This window comes from Phalacrocorax carbo, chromosome 1 (genome assembly GCF_963921805.1).
Source record: "Phalacrocorax carbo chromosome 1, bPhaCar2.1, whole genome shotgun sequence".
Lineage (NCBI taxonomy): Eukaryota > Metazoa > Chordata > Aves > Suliformes > Phalacrocoracidae > Phalacrocorax > Phalacrocorax carbo.
The window spans coordinates 96,666,979-96,685,980 of record NC_087513.1 but is presented as its reverse complement, the minus strand read 5'-3'; the positions used below and the strand labels follow the sequence as shown (position 1 = coordinate 96,685,980).

General features: G+C 42.6%; 1 protein-coding gene and 1 long non-coding RNA gene across 4 annotated transcripts in view; one reads left to right on the top strand and one right to left on the bottom strand.

Moving 5' to 3' along the window:
• The window catches only part of IFT57 (intraflagellar transport 57), a 36,489-nt gene extending 26,029 nt beyond the window's left edge, over nucleotides 1-10,460 (top strand). The window contains exons 10-12 of one of the 3 annotated variants that reach the window (XM_064468086.1): nucleotides 1,514-1,580; nucleotides 2,807-2,970; nucleotides 10,407-10,460. In XM_064468086.1, coding sequence (XP_064324156.1) covers nucleotides 1,514-1,580; nucleotides 2,807-2,970; nucleotides 10,407-10,445 — 270 coding nt within the window. In that variant the 3' untranslated portion in view covers nucleotides 10,446-10,460. Of the gene's footprint in view, nucleotides 1-1,513; nucleotides 1,581-2,806; nucleotides 2,971-3,107; nucleotides 3,240-7,884; nucleotides 7,975-10,406 lie in introns of those variants that run through there. The other 2 variants (XM_064468106.1, XM_064468096.1) reach the window with 2 other exon arrangements.
• Nucleotides 1,000-7,791, bottom strand: LOC135316143 (uncharacterized). The gene is made up of 3 exons (XR_010375580.1): nucleotides 7,645-7,791; nucleotides 2,557-2,647; nucleotides 1,000-1,310 (listed from the first exon to the last, which is right to left on the bottom strand). It is a non-coding gene; the product is annotated as an uncharacterized LOC135316143 (long non-coding RNA).
• Nucleotides 10,461-19,002: the final 8,542 nt, after the last annotated feature.

Here is a 19,002-nt window from a genome sequence, read left to right as displayed (position 1 = left end):
ACCTGTGCCCTAGAATTAATGAGGATTAATCAAGACATGCCTATAAATTCTTTGAAAGAAGAAAAGCTTAACTCTTATTTTTTTAGTTAAAATCAACGATTTGAAATTTTCATCTTCCAAGCACTTAAAAGCATTGTTTGACTAAATAGTAACTTTTCCATACCAGTCAAATTATCTTGATAACTAAAACTGTGTTTCTGATTCTTTTTTCTTTAAATCAGTGCTCTGACAAACTTAAAGAAAAATCCCCCAACTCATAACTGCCTCAGCATGTTGAGTGTTTCATGGCATTTCATTTAGAATTACTGCATGATTTCCAAATATTTCAACCCTTTGTCCAATTCAAAAACCCACTTTATTTATTAGATGATAAAGTGTCTGGAATAGTCACATAAAATACATCACACTGTAAGAATGCACTGGAAATTGTAATACAAGTTTGAGATGTTTTAGAATAGAATAGAGTAGTTCAGTTGGAGGAACCTACAACTATCATCTAGTCCAACTGTAGTAGGTAATACAGCAGTTTAACAGGAGTTTTCTAGTAAAGATTTCTGAGTGTATGGATTCTGCAGAATTAGAGTTTCCTTCTATTTCACTCTCAAGGAAGTAAGTTTGAAAAAGAGAGTAGTTTATGATGACATCAGATTTATAACATGTGCTTCGGAAATTATTGACTGATTAGTAATGATTAATATGTTACTAGTTGGCAGCCTTCAGACTATGTAGATGCAGTGGGTGCTGCATATCTGAGATAAACTAGACACATCGGATGTTACCACTGATCTGCTTTCAAGCATGCAATCAAATCTCAGCCCATCTAGCGATACCAGTACCACTGTAGGTATGCATTAACAATGCAGTGATATTTCTTTTCTGTTACTGAAAAGGCTTTACTGAAGCCTTAAGGAAGGGCCATTTTTACCTAGACTGTACCTTAGAATCATGTATTTGTTTTTCTTCATTTTCTACAAAGGCAAACTGGTCAATAGTCAGTGCCGAAATGGACTTTTATTCTTCATACATGCATTTTACATACCACTACCCATGCCAGTGCCAGCAGGCTTGCCTGCTGCACCATCTTTTGCGGCAGTGCTGTTTCTCGAGTTTCCACTATCACGTGCTGAAGTTGTGACACTTCCAGAAGGGCAGCTGGTACGGTCATTTGGTGAATCTTGGTCTGCAGGGATACTGGTCTCTATCTTCCATCCAGCATCATACTGCAACCCTTACACTGTTGTTTTTCTTGTTTTGGGATGCACAGATTCTTAGTAACACCACGCTGTTTGGCCACCTTGTTACTCTTTTTGCTGTAGTTTTTACAACATAAAATTTTTTAAGTTAATTTAAAATTTTCTTAATGTTTGAAAAAAAATGTTCCTTTGTTTATAACAACAACTAACACAGATTAGTTTATTTTTTTATACTAATGCAGTTATTCAGCAGGGATTTTTTTTTCTTTTTTACCTTGACATTCATCTGGTTTAATTAAGAAAAAAATGCCTATTTTAAGATTACAGAAGTATTAGAGAGAGTAAAGCAGGAAACAGAAGAGAGAGGAAGCAGTATGACCGATGGTGGTAAGTATGTTTTTGCCTCAGACCAAACACCTGTTTTCTGAGTGACAGGTATGTAATTTGTCCTTTATTAAAGAAAAAATAAACAAGACCAGAATGAGCAATTAGTCTAAAATACCAATATTAAAAATTTTAAAAGGTGTCTAAGAAAATCAGGAGTCTGAACCTTTTTTAAAATATTACGTAAGTCTGCAAAAGGTAAAGATTCCAGGATTTCCCCCTGTGGTAAACTATTTGTAAAAATCCATAAAAGAATTGGTTTTGTCTCTGCTTTGAATAGTTATCAACTCACTGAAAGAAATTAACACGTTACAGGTTCAGGCTCTTTTACTCTGAAATAGTTCCTGGCAGTAGCTGTTAGATTCCCTAAGGCTGGCTGGAGTCAGTGAGAAGATTCATTTTGGTGTTTTGATGTTTGGACTCTTTTAATATTTAAACCTATATATGTATTTGAATTAGTTTCTGTCAGACTCAGGATTTGGTGGTTTGAGATTTTTCCTGATAAATGCATTCTGTTGCAAATGTATAAGGAGTATGAATGCAGAAATAAATTGATGCATGTTACAGTAGGACTAAATATGCAAGCTGTGTCCGTATTTAACTGTAACCATGACAGCTAATTTACATAAGTAGTTGTAAGTGTTATTGTATGAATAAACTTCGTGCACCCTTGGTTCACTGTGAAGGAGCTACTCGTGTGTCTCACAGCACCTTTTTTGTGTTACGGCGTGGCCACGGGTCAGGATAAACTCTAGAGCCCAGAATTATAAGGAGCAATACAGTGCAGTGGCGGCAGCATGCCTAGGGTGATATTAGTGGGAAGTGAAGGATTAGAAACAGAGTATAGAGCACAAAACATTTTAATAGCTTTTCACAGGTAAGATGACATCCTGCTGAAGGTGTCTTCAGTTCTCTACCAAACCCCAAGTCAGCTGTTGGGATGAGGCTTTCAGCTGAGCAAAACACATCATTGACAAACCTATCATAATGTTGATGCACATCTTTATGCAGATCTTAGATGTCAAGAAGACAGCAGAATTGTCATCACCTATTTCCATCTTTAAAGTGTCCTGCATATTAAAAATGATGTATCAGTATAATCAAGTCTTTAGAGTAGAACGCCCTTTTCTTCATTCAACTCTTCAATGATAAGGAATGAATTAGAGAAAATAATGCTTTTGTGTTAAGTAGCTGACACAGAGTTACGCTGTTTATCTTTTTTTGCACAGCTCCTCTAGTGAAGATTAAACAGGCCTTAACAAAACTGAAGCAAGAAACCATTCAGATGGACATACAAATTGGTGTAATGGAACACACATTACTCCAGTCAAAGCTGAAAGAGAAATCCAATATGACTAGAGATATGCATGCAACAATGATTCCAGAAGACACAGTAGGTGCCTATTAAAATTGTTTGGAGCTGACTTGGTCTGCCCAAAATACAGTGTTCTACCGTTTGCTTTTTTGTTAGCTTAGAGGTTCCATTTTGTTGGGGGAGTGGGGCATTCATTTTTCTTTTTTGTTTTTAAGATGATGTTTGTCAAGCACTTTTAAGAAGTAACATGCACGCTTTGGACTCAGCATGGAGTCATGTTTAGTTTTGTGCTGTAAAGATTTACTGCAGATTCCTTCCAGCTATACTAATAAATTTTTATTAATGAACATGTCTCTACTTCATTGGAGAATGTTATGTAGCGTGAAAGTCTATAGGATACTGACAGCCTGTAATCCTGATATTCTACACTGCTGAAAGAAAAGTGCTTGCAAAGAACTTGAAATAAATTTAAAATGTCTATTATTGCCATTTACATACATTTACTATAAAGTATTTAATTGCTGATATTGAAATAATACAGCATTATCCTTTCTAAAAGGCTGGGTCAAAATTGAGTTCAGCTGCAAGCAAAAGTAAATTGATGCTTCCACTTTATGAATTAAACAAAAAACTAATGCTGCAATAGTTGCAATAATATTGGTGTGCTCCTAGGGCAGACCAACACAAATTTGTGAATGGACAACCATTGTATTCCTCACTTTTTTTTTTTTAATGATTCTCTAGACAGACTATGCTAGACTATGCTATGGATGTTTTTTGTAATTATTTTTATTTTAATGTTGCCTGTAATGGAAGCAATGATAACGAAATCTATGCTAGACCAGAGAATGTGAAAAGTATTGTTTGCAAATTATTTTTGGCTTTCTAATTCTTGTTTTATGTGGCATCACTGTTTCAGAATCACTTTATATTAGCATTGGGTCAAATGCTGCTTTCATTTACAGTATGTAGTAGAGCCCTGTTGACATCACCTAGGTTATTCTTGTTTTCTGTTCTTGTGTCAGAACAGGTAAGTTTGATCTCTGTTAAGGAAAAACATTGCCAAATCTAGTTGTGCAATACGAAATGAGAAGAAAAATGTAGGAGGAAGGGGTTGGAAATGTAATGGCAACAGGGAGCTCCCTTTGTCTTAGTAAATGTGTAGGTAGGGAGTGATTCTAGATGTTATAGATAATGAAGGAGCGTGGAACAAAGACAACCTTATTAAAGTACTAGTACATCCTCTTGGTTACCATTGTTCATAAGCCATGGACAATACTGCTACAATTCCGGTGATATTGAAATCCTCCCCTAACTTCTATTGGTAATTCCATTCATCTTATAATTAATTTCTCTCACTTAGATATGAGCAGTATTCTGCACAACCAGTGGATCAGTTCTGTGTCTGAAAGTCAAGCCACTTGACACAGTCAGTACCATGAGCCTGTTTCTTAACTTTGTTGTGCTTCAGTGTTTCATTTGCCAAAAAGAAAAAGCCCCAAACCCATCAGATTTTAATCAGTGAAAAGCTATATGTAAATGCCAACTATTATAATTCACCTGTGCAAGCAACTGCTGAAAAACTCTATGAATCATGCTGGAAATCAGTTTCCAACTTCTTTTGCTGCCTACCTGTATCCTCCCACATACAGCTTAAATTAGAAAAGTTATTATTCATGTTCCCTTTGTTAGGTGGTGTTGCTACTGCATATTTACTTTAACAGTGGGTTTACTTCAACTTAAGATAAAAGTGGTCCCCTTCTGCATTGCCTGCAAAGCAGCTCACTGACGCTTTCAGACTGCAAATGTTGTGCCGTATAAATGCTGTTTAAGTAAATACTTTCCTCAAAAAAATCCTCCTTCATGCTCATACAACAAAGAAAATTAATCAAAAACCTTCCCTTATGAATCGAGCCTCTTATTCTATTAGAAGTGAATCTGTTGAGACAAAACCCCTTGATGTGGTAGAAAAATCTCTCCAGAAGAAAAGCTAGCCTCCTTTATGCCAAAGTAATTCTAAAATAGTGTGCTAATTATATGTAACTAATCTACATTATTTTTCACAGTACTGTCTGAAACTGCATTGATCTAAGCAGGGAGCTTCTGCTGTTGTCTCAAGAATGACAGGTGGCCCTTATTTGTCACATGGCAAAGAATGGCATTTGCCCATTTAGACAGTAAAACCACTTGACCCTGCTTTGAAAGCAGTCTTAGTGATCCAGCAAGTGGCCACACCTCCTTGCTTGAAAGCATGAGGAAAGCAATGAGGTCTGTCACAAGCAGCCTGAAAGGCTGTTCTAAAAAGGAAATTATCTGCATAATTATTCCACTGTGGATAAATGCAGGAAGCAAAAGACACATTAAAATTAAATCACTTGATTCACATTATTTCATACATGACTCATCTAATGCCGTGTCGGAACCAACAAAATGAAGGTGTCCCTACATTGGTAGGATGCACGTGAAGCTGCGCTGTGCTATAAAACAGTCTCTCTTCTTCTGAAGAATTCTCAGGGCAGAAGGACTATTTGTAAGAGTTAACTTTTATATACAGCTTTCCTCTTCCAAGGGCCTTTACCATTTTCACTCATCTGAAATACACCAGCACGGAGGCATGGTGTCACTGTTACATGTCATCTAGAAGCCAAATAGAAGCTAGCTGTAGCCAGTAGCGTCGAGGGACAAACAAGGAGTTTCATTTGCTGGATCTGGTCCTTGCCATGAGGACTGCAATAGTTCAGTCTCATGTGGCCCCAGAGAGGGCTGAGACTTGGCTCTTGGAAAGGCGTAGCTGAGGAATTCTCATCAGTAGCCAGCTGACTCTCCTGCCTGGACTCCCCAAAGCTCCAGAAAAGGAACACTAGCAATGTATTACTACTTAGGGTTTCTGCTGCTCCGAAATCCTTCTGAACCTCGTAACATGACTCAACGTCTTATTTCCCTGGGCTGTCTTATCTCTAAGCTAGGATGTAATGGATGCAAGTGTCCTCCTAGGAACCAAAGTAGCCTTAGTGCTCGCTGCCATGTTAAAGGTGCTGTTTATAGGCCGTTTAGGATGTTTGAAAGTGATGCTGTATTGATTAAACTAAGAGGGTAATGCATGTAATATTCCAGTCCCTATTCTCTTCTAATGTCAGCAGACGGCATGATTTGCTGAATATTGTGTGCCGTGCTGATAAAAAGTGGAAAGTAAGGGCTGGATTTTTACCTTTTAATTCAATTCTCACATAAAGAACCTTCTGTGGAGTTAATGAGTTACTATTGAAATTGCAAGAGTTTACTAGTGGCTTTCAATCATATGCCAAAAATTTGAGAAACCACTAACTGTAACAGCTCCCAGATCTGGTCAAAAGGTTCTCACTCTTCCCTGCTGATGTCATTAAAGGCTCTCCCCTCTTCCCCCACCTGAAAGAGAGGAACTTAAGGGAAAATTCTTTCTTTGAAAGGAAAACAAATGCCCACATACTATTAAACATTGCCACCTTTTTTTGGAGTATAGCTCTGATGTGCACTATGACATACATTAAAAATGACTGTTGCTAACTGTAAGTTACAGTAAGAGCCACTAAGTCATCTCTGCATGACCTATAAAAAAGACTAGGCACAAATGAAGAGCCTGTATGTGAACATTTCCAGCTTCTGAGCTCTTTGAATTTTGCATCCAAATTTTGCAGTGTGGGCTTCTCTCCAAGTTTGACAAATGTTAATTAAAAAAAAAGAAATCAGTGTGATGCTGTTTCTTTTCATGCTGGCTCTCAGCCCGCTCCCTGAATGTCAGTGCTGCATTGTCCCTCCACGAGGCAGCTGCATGTGCGCGTTCTCCTGCCTGTTGTTTGGCCGAAACCAGCAGTAGACTTTGGCAGTGTAACAACATGCCTGTGAATACCCTGTCCCAGTTCCTGCAGTGTCACTGCTTTCCGCTTTCACGTTGATGTATTAATGTTTTAGGAAATGGCTGCACGCCTTCTGACAAAGGCTTGAAATAAAACTTGGGAAATGCCTGGCCTGTCATATCAGTGCCTGTGAGCTTGAGTAAACAGAGGATATGAGCACCAGCTTTTCTGCACAAATACTGTTCATAGGTGGGGAGTTTCCACAGAAGGCTTTGAGGTTGCAAAAGTTATTTTTGTCTGCCATTTCCTCCTCTCAGTGTATTTCACTCTTCAGCAAACACCATGACCAGGGCTTCCCCAGGTATTAGCCAATTCTTAGCTATTGCTCCAGGGCTTGGTGTTGCTGGAAATGTCTCAGCCTCCTAGTAACAACCCTACCATTTTGCAAACAATTATTCCTAGGCCACACTGGTATGAGCAGGGTTGGGAGCTTTTTAGTGAGAGTAAATAACACTTCGAATACTGCTAAGTCTTTCACTTACTGGCTAGTTTTACTCTGTTCTCTTTCATTCCTGGTCTTAATTACTTAAGTATGGTGTATCTCAGCACTCCATCCCAGAAGTGGCTGAGGCATGCTAGTCTTAGCTTCCTGTTGTAAAAGTCAACAACGATGACTATTGTAAGGTCAGAAGTACAGAATAATTATTTCTAATAATATTCCTTGATGACTCACTAATTGCAATTGTTCATTCAAAATATTTTCCTGTTTCTGTGGCATTCAAAGGATGGCAATACTTAAATGACATCTCAGGGTTTTTCAGTAGTAACATGAAGAATTAAACCGTGGATGGTAGGCATCCCCCAGACCAAAAGTTTCCCATCCCTCCTCTAATTCTAGGGCTAAAGTCTCTCACTGTACCTTGGGAGGGGGGCTCTTGTAAAGTTTTTGAGAGTTCCCTCTATCCTGCTGTCGGCATTGCTGGTCCACGAGCATGTTGCCTTCTTTCAAAGAATGCCTTTGGGAAGGAATACAAGCCAGTAGTCAGTCCAAGGGAGACAGGCAGTTTGTCAAATTTTGCCGGAAGCTAGTGCCAAAACCGGTGCAGAAGGTTTCAAGAGGTTTGCCAGCATCTGTTGATCATTGTTTCCTTTGTTATAGGAAGTGCACAAGCTCCCAGCATGATGGCAGGAGGGATTTCTGCCGAGTTTGACAAATGCTATCAAATAACAGTAAAAACAATGAAAACTCTGTGATCTTAAGTGTGTCATTCATTGATTTTGTACTAATCTGTCTTGCCACCATTTCATTACAGTCTTCTGTAGAGTGCCCATATTATAAGCTCAAGTAAAACATACTTGGAAGATTTTAATCATCTTCAGCTATATCATACTGGCAGTAAAGAATATAAAATATTGTTCTAAGAGGATTGTTCCTGGGCCAGAAAGGTATAGTCTAGGTGTGGCACGTTTGGAGAGGTTTTTTTGCTTTAAGTACTCTGGTACTCTGACATTTCTGTTTGAATAAGAATGTACTTAATCCTAGGTTTGGCTTTGTGAGATCTCTGTTGGAAAACAGAATTGCAGGTAACTCTGTTAGAGAAGATAAACAATTGAAAGTCAATTGCATTTTCACTCAGTTGTTGAACAGGATTGATATACAGGCAACAAATTCAAACAGATAAAATGAAAAAGCTTCCTTTAAAAAGCTCTTCCATATTACCTTTGCTTAAATACAGAAAACATGCCTTCACTTAGTTATATTCCCTTTGGTTGCTTCTAGTTAGTCCTCATCTCTGTCAGGTGCACAGCTTACTCCCCTGGGATGATGTTTCCCTCCTAATACTTCAAGGTTTGACAACATGACCTGAACATAAATGATGCAATCAGTCCGTCTGAGCCTCTGGGGTGTGCCTCTGTGGAGTCCCACATGTTAAGCAGCCATTGCCAGGAGGCCTGCTGATATTGATCCAGTGTGGGTATCAAGAGGAGATCAGAAGCAGGAAGCTGGCCCCACCTATCCTGTTGTATAAACCATAGCTTCTCTACAGACTATTTAAGAAAGCCCTGTAGAAGGCCGGGCAGACTGAATTTGCTATTACAGCTATGTACCAAAGGAAGGCGAACACCATGGTGCTTGTCAGCCTTCTGCTAAAAGCAGCTAGTCAAAACGCAGTGTCTCATTGATTGCTCTAATCAGGGGGAGGAGGGAGTGGTGATGAAGGCAGCCAGTAACTTCTGTGCCCAGAATGAATCAAACGAAAAGCAGAAAATAAAACACAGAAGCTGCTCCCAAATCCAAGGCTTCTCCGGCAGGCTTGATCTCTTGCCTTGTTCTTGGGGTCAGGCTAAATGTTCTTCTGAGTCAGGATTTAGCTTTCCTACCTCACCTCTTTTTTTCAGATCTACACCACCTCTCTATTCATACACTGTAACCTTTATGCCTAAAGCCTCAGAACTCTGGATGGTTATCTCTGGTTATCTCTTTGTCTGGAGGAGAGACATCTGTGTGTTGCAGCTTTCAAAACCCCTTATATTTCAACCACCTGCTTCTGCAGAGAAACTTCCTTCTTATCTGTATCTCGAAGAGCTGAAATGATAGCCTGAGTTTCAAAGCATCCTAACTTGACCTTTATCAGCATAAGGTTTGGCTGGGCGGAGAGAACCTTTCATTTGTGAAAAGATGAAGTTCTGTCCAGGGGTGGAAAAAAAGGAGAAATGCAAGAAGATACGGCTACAGGATGTCGCCTTTGGAAAGCTATAGTATTCCCTGTAGGACCCAGATTTTTATCCTGTGGCCACATATTGTGGGGTGTCTCTGAACACAGGGATTTGCCGTTCCAGATTTTAGTGGAGCGACTCCGATATAAGGCTTCAAGAATATAGCAACGAACAGGACCCATAGCATACAGAAAGATCTCTCACTGCACAACAGTAAACTAAGTCTGCATCTGAAGAAACACAGCATTTATTTTTTAGTTACTCAAGAGTACAAAATACCAGTTTATCGGAGTGAGGGACCTTCTGACAAGCAGAAGACAGAGCTTTGCTGTGATGCAGAAAATGCAACAGCAGCAAAGGGCTATGAAGTCTTTTCATGACACTCCATTTTATATGTCATCCCAGAGAATGCTGATCCCTCCTTTTCACTGTCTTAAGTGTGCTAGCTCCATTATACAGATCCCGATCTTTAAACCATGCTTTGGCAAATGTATCCTTTGTGTCACTTCTGTGATTGATTATGCTTTACTCAGTGCCATAATTGTTTACAACACGCCACAGCCTTCCACTGGGTGAAAACACATTTATTACAGACAATGGTGCCAGTGCTGATCTGTTCTTATTGGCCATTTGAAAACAAAAGGCAGACAAAAAGGCATCTGTTTCCAGTGGCTGGTCAGGTTAGTACTGGAAGTCACTTCTTGGTGCTTTTCACCCTGTACTGGAATACAGCTGTCAGCGCTCAGCGTCCCCTTTCATTCAGGACCGCCTCCCTAGAAGTGGTGTCCGGGTAGACTCGATCTGGGGCTAATTGCAGCACTGACCTCACGTTTCACAAGCTGTGCAGGCAAGTTTTCAGACTGAGTCATTAGAGCTCTATAAAAAACAGCCAAGAGTGTCAAAATAAGTACTATTTTTCTAGTGACAATTGCTATTTTGAGTGACTCTTGCATTACTTACCAGGACACCCAGGAACCCAGAGTGTTTAAGCTTTCCTGCTGATCTCCGTTTGCATCACATTACCAGCTTACTCACATTGCTGAGCTACATCTTGCTCTTCCCCAGAAATCATGTTCCTGGGCGTATATATCACCCTGTGAGGAGGAAGTGACTGCAGGTTTCTATGAAAAGTTGCTTCAGGCAAAGAAGAGCATTGCTTGCTCTCAGTGGCCAACCCGAATTGCAGAAAGCATACCCGCAGTGCCTCTGTCTTGGAGAGAGCTGAAAACGGAACAAGGACTCTGTGGGCATCTGCGACGGTACCAGGGTGCAGAGTGAAGACAGGCAAGGTTAAGGACATCGTCATCATGACAGCTCCCGTGGAGGACGGACTTGGAGAACAAAAGCTGGTGAACAGGAGGAAATAACTGGACACACCCATGCAGAGAAACAATCCCAGAAAAGAATCAGGAATGCTACAGCATGGAAAAAGTTATTATCAGTAGCTGGATGAGGCTGTTCCTGTGATGTAAAAGGGTAGAAGGTAGCTGCGATTGCATAGGAAGCCAGGAGGGAACCAAAAGCACTGGAGCAAGTATATTTGCTGTGAGTGAACAGCAAGAGAAAAGCACCGTCGATAGGAAGAAAGAGCAGCTTGCTTAAAGGAAGAGGGGAAAAGAGGCACAGAGGGTGAGGAGAACAGACCCATATGAAATTAGAGTTCGCTACAGCCTTAACATAAGCTAACGTAAGGCACTGCACATTCCTCCCCCCAGCATATGTGCACACACAAACACCCCAAACAAACCAACTGGCCTTGTGTTTACCAGAACTACCTTTGGTGACTAAAAGCCACAAGAAGAAATGAAAGGAAATAAGGAGAGGTGAAAAAACAGGGAAGTCAACAGGCTAGGTGAGGGTGGAGGCTAAGCAACTTCAGAAACAGACACACAAGCAAAAGAAGTTACAAACGGAAGGAGAAGAGGAGGGGGGAGAAGGAGGAAGGCAGAGCCCAGTATGCTGAATATGCTGAAATAATGCTGGGTTTTGCATAGACCTCTTTTGTTAGCAGCTCTTCCAGTTCTGGCCTCTGAATAGTTGGAGCTGTTCCAGCTGTTATGCAGGGAGGTACTACACTATCTGCTGCAGCCACAAAGAAGCACTTCAGCACAGTGTAAACTGTTGCTGGAGTACCAGCAAGACCCTACTTCTAACAGCTACAAGTCGATAAAATTGTCCTTGTTTGGCTACTACCCTGAGGAGAAAGGGTAAAAAAATTCTTACAGTAACCCCTCCCAGGGCACCATGTTTTCCGTCTTGCCTTTTTTTCCTCCCTCTTTGGAGATGAACTGCACTTATCTGCTGTCACTAGGTAGATAAACAGCATTTCATTCATGACTGTTCTATGTCCAGCGTAATTTTTACAAGAAATAGGGAAATGTCAAACAAAACTAAAGCCGCTTTACAGTTTTTTCAGTTCACCAGTGGTAACTCCAGTGGAGTTCCTGTTGAACACTTCCTTTTTTTCTTGTTCTGAAGTTCAAATTTGGTGTCAAAGGGCAGAACCCACAATTACCACTTCAGGCAGGTTTAAAGACTCTTACATTTAAAGAAAATTTAGTTGGAAAAACATCCACTGGAGACCTCCTTGAGTAGAGCCATAAGCTAAATTTAAAGTTGCCTCATGTAAGTCAGAAAATAACTTCTCCCTTGTTTTTCCTTTGTCCCTACTCGAAACTGAAGACTCGTGATGACAAGCTGGTTGAAAATATTCCTGTGGAACAACATTCAGGTGGAAAAAATACGCACATGATGAGGCCAAAATGCTTCACTTGAAACAAGCCAGTTGCAGAGTTCAAGTGAGGGTTCAGCTGGAGTGCTCCCTGTGGCCCTGGCATCCTGCCCCAGAGCCACAGACCAGCTGTATGTGTCCATGCCCTGGGCCTGGCCAGTCTGCCTCGGAAGACTCCTGGCTCCACGGAGATCCACCAAGCCACAGATGGCAATGCCTTGTGGACTGCCTACACTCGCTCTGACAGCCTTGTAAGCCCGGCTATAACAGCCACTCGGCTGGATGGGTAGGTGTTGGGATGAAGCCTGTCCGGAGATGCAGCACTCTTGACGGCAGTCACAGTAGGAAAAACCAAACATACAGCCCTGGGACTTTGGCTTTACTGCTACCTTAAGCTGATCTAACAAAAGGGTGCTGTGGGTAGGTTCAGTTGCCTGTTTTGTTTTCTCATCTGCACCTTTTTGCCACCTCCCCGACACGAGTTACCAATGTACAGCAGTGTGAGGAGCTGGAAGAGTCACAGATCAGCCTGAAAACTAGTCCTATAACAGCCCCCTCTGCCCACCCACCTCATGCAGTCAGCTCAGCAGCCCCTTGGGAAGACACGGAATGGGAAACAGGAAGGCACGGTGGAGGTTTTTGCTGGCCATCACAATTAAACCAGCTTCAACCGGTGGTCCAGCGGCAGCCTACAAGGCCAGAGTCTATGATTCCCCATTAGCCATTAATGGCTCCTACCAGCACTGAAGAGTTTCACCAAGCAGGCGGGCCAACAGTACATAACAACTAAACCCAAAATACTCTGCTAATTATTCCAGTACTTAGTGTTTCTTACATTTCAGTTTGATCTTGAGAAGTCCTGTCAGAGAAACAAATGATCCCACCTCCACCTCACAAAAGCTTTTAATTTCAAGAGAGAATAGATTCCTTGCCCCCAGCCCCCCTCCAGACTCTCCTGAATATGATTTTGAAAAAGACCTTCATGGCTAAATTAAACAGTGGACATGAGAATGGCAGAATGCCAGCCACTTTATCTCATAACATTATAATGATAAAGAGCTCGTATAATATTATTACCCTTTTATACTCATTTTTTGGCCTTTTCCCTGTTGTCTCAGAACATCTTTGTCATTCATTGATTTGATTCTTAATAATAGCATTACCCTGAAACAGGCTAGACTGAGGCGTGTGCACATAACCACACACGAAGACAGAGCAATCGCATTCACCCACGGTGCTTTTCAGTGTAATACCTGTTGGCTCCAGTGGAATTTGTACCTTTTCTCCTTCCCCACCCCATAGGCTTTAATACACGCAGAAACCAGGAACTCTGGGAGTCTGAGCTAAAAAAGACCAGAGGCTGAGAAAGCAAGAAAGTAAGAAGTACCACGTATATTTGCCCTTTTTCCTAGGCATCCATGTCTGGGCAGTCGTTAACAGGACGCAGGGCTAAATTGCTCTTAGGGCAGGCCTAGCACAGACAGTTCCATATATTATACAGCAACTGAATTTGGCTCTGGGAAGTGGTAAGAATTAAAATCTGAATCTCGTGGAATTTTTGCCATCAACTGAAACTTTGGGATTAGCAAATTACACACCATCACAAATCATACTGCGCGTCCACTGGGGAAACATTCCTCAAGCAGTTCTGTTTCCCTGTTCAAGCAGCTTTATGCGCTATTCATAATGCTGTATAGAAATGGCATACGTGACATTACATGCACATAAAAATTCCTCTAAAAAAATGAAACACTTGCTAATCTTGTGGGGACGTTGTGCTAAAAGTGGTGTATCCATCAAAAGAAAACCAAATTCCATTTCATGCAAGCTCATCAAGAAAACATACACAATATGCAACCGTTTCACAGCTGCCAAGGGAGATCAGTCTAGTTTCCTTTTTTAGCTAGAAGGGGAAATCTAACCAGGCAAATCTGTCGGGAGCCAAGAAGACTATTTAAAAAAAAAAAAAACCAAACCCAAACAACAAATACACAGAGAAATGGAAACCATCCACAATTTCCATCAAAGGCAGAAAAGTCTGTCAGTCTGTCAGTGAAACGCGTGCACTGGGCCAAGTGAAGCAGTGGTGACATTAATGTGGCTGCATGTGAGGCATGTCAGTTAGTGCATTTGTGGGAGGGTTGTTTGTAATCCTGGGAACTAGAGCTACAGAAAACATTTTGTGCAGTTCTGTTTCTGCTATTCCTCTGTCTTTATCTCTCGACCATCCTCCCCTCTGTCCCCTTCTCAGCCCTCCCCTATACAGCAACTGGTTGCATGATAACAATATTTCTCTTTGTGCCTATGCAAATACCGCTAGATCCAAGCATATCCCATGGAACTTGAGGTTATCGTCTGTTCCCATGTACTGGGTAGTCAATAACTTCCATGGGACAACCATTCTCCTCACCCAACTTTCATTTTCTTAAAAATATGTCAGAAATGTAAATTGTTTAAATGTTTTAAATTAGCAGCAAGAGAAGCCCTTCCACTGACCTCCCCAAGTGCCCCCAACCCGCGTGCCATTAGAGTCCCCTTTCAGCCCAAAGAAAGGCCAGCTGTTAAAATCATTTGGAAAAAATGAGTATTTGGACTGTGGGGAGGGTGGCTGGATTATTCCGGCCCACTGCAGAATGAGAGCTGTTGGCTCCCTCTCCGTAGCACCTAAACCAAGATGGAGGGAAGACGAGGGCTGCGCAGTCCTAGCCTGGGCTCTGCTAGGAAGTGGAGTGGGGAGGGCGCAGGCTTGTCCTGGGGATGGCATGCGAGCCGTCACACAAATGATGGCTCCAGGAGACTTTATGCCTTGGAGATACACAGAATCACAGAATCCCAGGTTGGAAGGGACCTCAGGTATCATCTAGTCCAACCTTTCTAGAAAGAGCACAGCCTAGACAAGATGGCCCAGCACCCTGTCCAGATGACTCTTGAAGGTATCCAATGTGGCCAAGCCAACCACTTCCCTGGGGAGATTATTCCAATGGTTGACTGTCCTCACTGTGAAAAATTTTCCTCTGGTGTCCAATCGGAATCTCCCCAAGAACAACTCGGAATCAAAACTTTTCTGCTGTCTGGGAGAGGGCAATTACTGAGTTACTCCAGGAATAAGTGATCCACGTCCAGCTTTGGATCCCAATGCAGGTAGCCCCTAGAGACACTCTGGATGGATACGCTTCCATTTTTCTGTTGGTGGTGCAGTCACTTTTCAGTCCCACATGGCTTCCAGTCACTTAATTAACCTCTTGGGACCTCAGTCACCAAGGGATGTCCCTAGCTAGGTATTCCTCAGATGGAAGAAGTGGTATTACTATAATTATTACAGTACCATCCCGCTGCAGATGGACTGCTTGTGCTTGGATACCTACCACAGATTTAATCTGTGAGTGGAACAGTTTTCCCTCTGTTTTCAAAGCCTGGATCTTCAGAGCCTGGATCTTTGTTTCCAACTAGGATGATAAATGGGCTTTAGCTTCATTTTCTCAGAGGGAAGCTTATGTGATTGTGCTGTCTGTCATCTGTCTGTGCCAATAAGTTTTTAACTGCAACAGCCAATTATAATTATTTCCAAAGAAAAAAATCGCTCGAGGCAGACATCTCCATGAGAGTTATATTTCTATGGATTTTGTGAAAGACAGCAGCAGACTGGTTTGGGGTTAGGGAGGAGGAGGGAGAGGACACAGCACAAGACCACACTGAGAGCATGCCACGTCAAGGAAATCGGGGAGGCCTCAGCTGATGCTTAGCCCATCCTGGCCAAAGGCAGCCAGTCAGTCTGCAGGTTGCCAGGGAGCCAGTCGGCATGGGTGTCTCCGAACGGCTCACAAGACGTACCACCTCTTGTCCGTGGGTATTATTTCATGGGGGGACCTCACTGCGGCTGCAGCTGCCACAGTGCAGAGGGGGAGCAGGCGCAGATCTTCTTTCTGCCGGCTGTGATGGAGGGAAAAGGTTTTGTTGTTTTCACGCAGGCAGTGGAACTATCTTGCCCTGGGCCTGTACTTGCAGGTTGCAAAGCTTGGGTGGCTGCTGGGCTGGGCTGGGTTGGGCTGGTAGGTGCCTCCGTGGCTAAATGCAAGGCATGGTTAGAATACGCGCCATGCTGTAAGTAACCGAACATGATAGGTGCAGCGCTAACAAATACTTGTTACGTGGGCAACAACGTGTCCTCTGTGCTCAGAGACCTGCCAATACACATGAAAGCTCCTAAGGCCAGGTTTGTAAATGTAGTTAGTGACTGAGCTAAGATATTTGAAAGTCTAATTCTCTCTGACATCAAAAGGGATTCTGACTTAGACTGCATAGGAAGTCATATCTTTAAAGTCACAGCTTTAAAGCTATGCACCTTTCTTCTTCAATATTTTAGAAGACTTGACCCTCTCTCTGAGCAAATCTTGGCTGAAACGAGAGGTTTCTGGAACTGCCCTGAGAACCAAGTTACAGTTCTTGCTGAACTGAACCATTCCCTGGAATCAAACATACTTCACCATTACAGAACTTTCTCGGAAGGGGCAAGATGCCTAGGGTGAAAGCAGATCACCATCTTCCCCCACCTAAATACCATAACATGTAATTTCTATAAGCTTGCTGATAATCTGATCCAGTTCTCCAGGAGTCTCATTTAAGTGGAGGGCAGCTGCGGCTACCTAGGTGTCTCAGGCAGTGGCCCGTAGCGGGTGTTGGGTGACCTCAACTGCAAATCCCCTCCCCGAGTTCAGGAGCCCTCACGGCACGGGAGCACTTCACAGGCTGAGTTTTCAGGGGCCACCAAGTCACTAAAAGGACAGGTTGCATGAAGATTCCCAGCAGCTGGAGTGGCAGCTGAATAGAGAACACAAAATAAAAACGGAAATGCAAAAAAAATGCATTCCAATACAGAACACGAGTAGAAGGGGGAGGCAGGGGGAGGGAGCATGAAAGAAACACTACCTCCCTACAATAGCTAGCTCTGAAATGGAGGGAAAATGACTGCATTTTAGCCCTATCAAATGACTGTGAAAGGTTAGCACTTTTTCATAGCATTGCTTTATTTTTGACTAGGTCTGCAGCAACTATTACTCAACATTACTTCAGGCTTTGGTCTTTGGTAACTTTTTTAATGTGCTAGTGCTTAGAAGTCCATTAATATCTATAAATGCTACTTGAATCCCATTTTTGCCCTCTTGCCCAGGCAGGATCTCTCATAAGAAGAAAATATTGTTGCTCTTCCTTTTTTTTGTTAATGGGTTGTTTTTTTTTTTTTAGAACTCTAGTGGTTGAGCCTGTTCTAAAAATGTCATATTCTGTAGATCTGTGATGTACAGCTTTGGTAGCCTATGTCCCTGAGACACATCTGAGAGTTAGATCTTAGGCCTGGAGAAATGGATATGGAGTCTATTCTCAGCTCTGCCACTGGCTAATTACGCAACCTTAGTAGGTTCATTTAACCTCGGCATGCCTCGGTTTCTAGGTCAAAAAAGAAAAGGATAACCAGCTCCTTTGTGAACGCTTTGCGGTGCTTGAGGGAGAACAAGGTATGACCCATCACGTTGCTGCTGCACTGCAACTTCTGGGTACAATTGGCTTCTGTGAGTGTTATGATATGTATGTCGAGTGAGTCCACGAACACGGGCAGAGGTCTGGCCACTACATCTCTTGCTGAGAGAGACAGCTCTCTCTGTCAGTTTGACAAATCACAGCTACAGACACCCTTCGCCTTAGGCATGCAGGCTTTTACATCACTCTTCAGCATCCACCTGCCAGCCACAGCAGACACTGCCTCCTGTACGTTGGTTTGTGTACGTGATTCACGCTTGCCGCTGCTTCACCTCTGCTGACCACGGATAGTGATCAATAGAGCTCCGAAGAGCCGAAACCAGCACAAAGTGGCAGATCAGTGCCTAGCAGTGGTAATAAAATAGCTGCCTAATTTAAAGACCCAAAAGTGTGCCTCGGAAGTCATCAATGAGAGACTCATGCACAGTTTTAAAAATATATGACCTATTGCTTTTGGAGCCCTTGGACCCAAATATGCAAGTCAGAGATAGGTCTGTCCTTCTCACAGCTTCCAAGATGTGTTTCTGTGCAAGCTTCTAGAGCATGCACCCACTGGGTGAAGAGAGATGCGCAGTACCACAGGGCAAAAGGAGAGGGAAACAGTCACAGCAATGTTAGAAAAAGTGGATAAAAGCACGCAGCTCTTCTATTACAAGAGGGTTTGCTCTGCATACCTGGCTCAGAAAGGAAAGCAGAGCCTTTCTCTCTGCGGGAATCAGAAGCACCAGAACTGCCTTGCGCTGCAGAGTCCTGCTTCCTGAAACCATACGCAAGCAGGGGCATGGCAGACCCTTCTCAGCAGCAGAAGGCAGAGCATTAGGAGGCAAAGTGTTGCCGAGACACACCTAGCTAGATGGCACAGCTACATCCAAAAACCCCAGGGAAACTGCATGCACAGAGAGTCATCTTTCAGGGATTTGTGAAAAACGGTTCGGTAGTACAGGAGACAGCACCCGATACGGAGCAACATGCTCTCACGCAACACTCCTGGCTGTACGAAATTTCCCATGTGCACTGTTTTGCCTTTAGGCTGGCGTGGGTCTGTTACGTGCTACCTTAGCAACAGCGACAAATGCATGCTGCAGCTGTAGCCTTCTCCTCCCTGCAGCAGGAGGAGAGCATCCCCGGTTTTCTTACAGACAACACGCTGTGCAGCTCTCCACAGAGCTGACCCTCTCCCCCAACGCCTGCCCCCAGCTCGCAACACGCTAGCACTCAGCCTGGGCACAGATGCATGAACTACAACTGAAGAACACACATTTTCCCTACGACCCTCCACTCCAGCCTGTTTCTTCT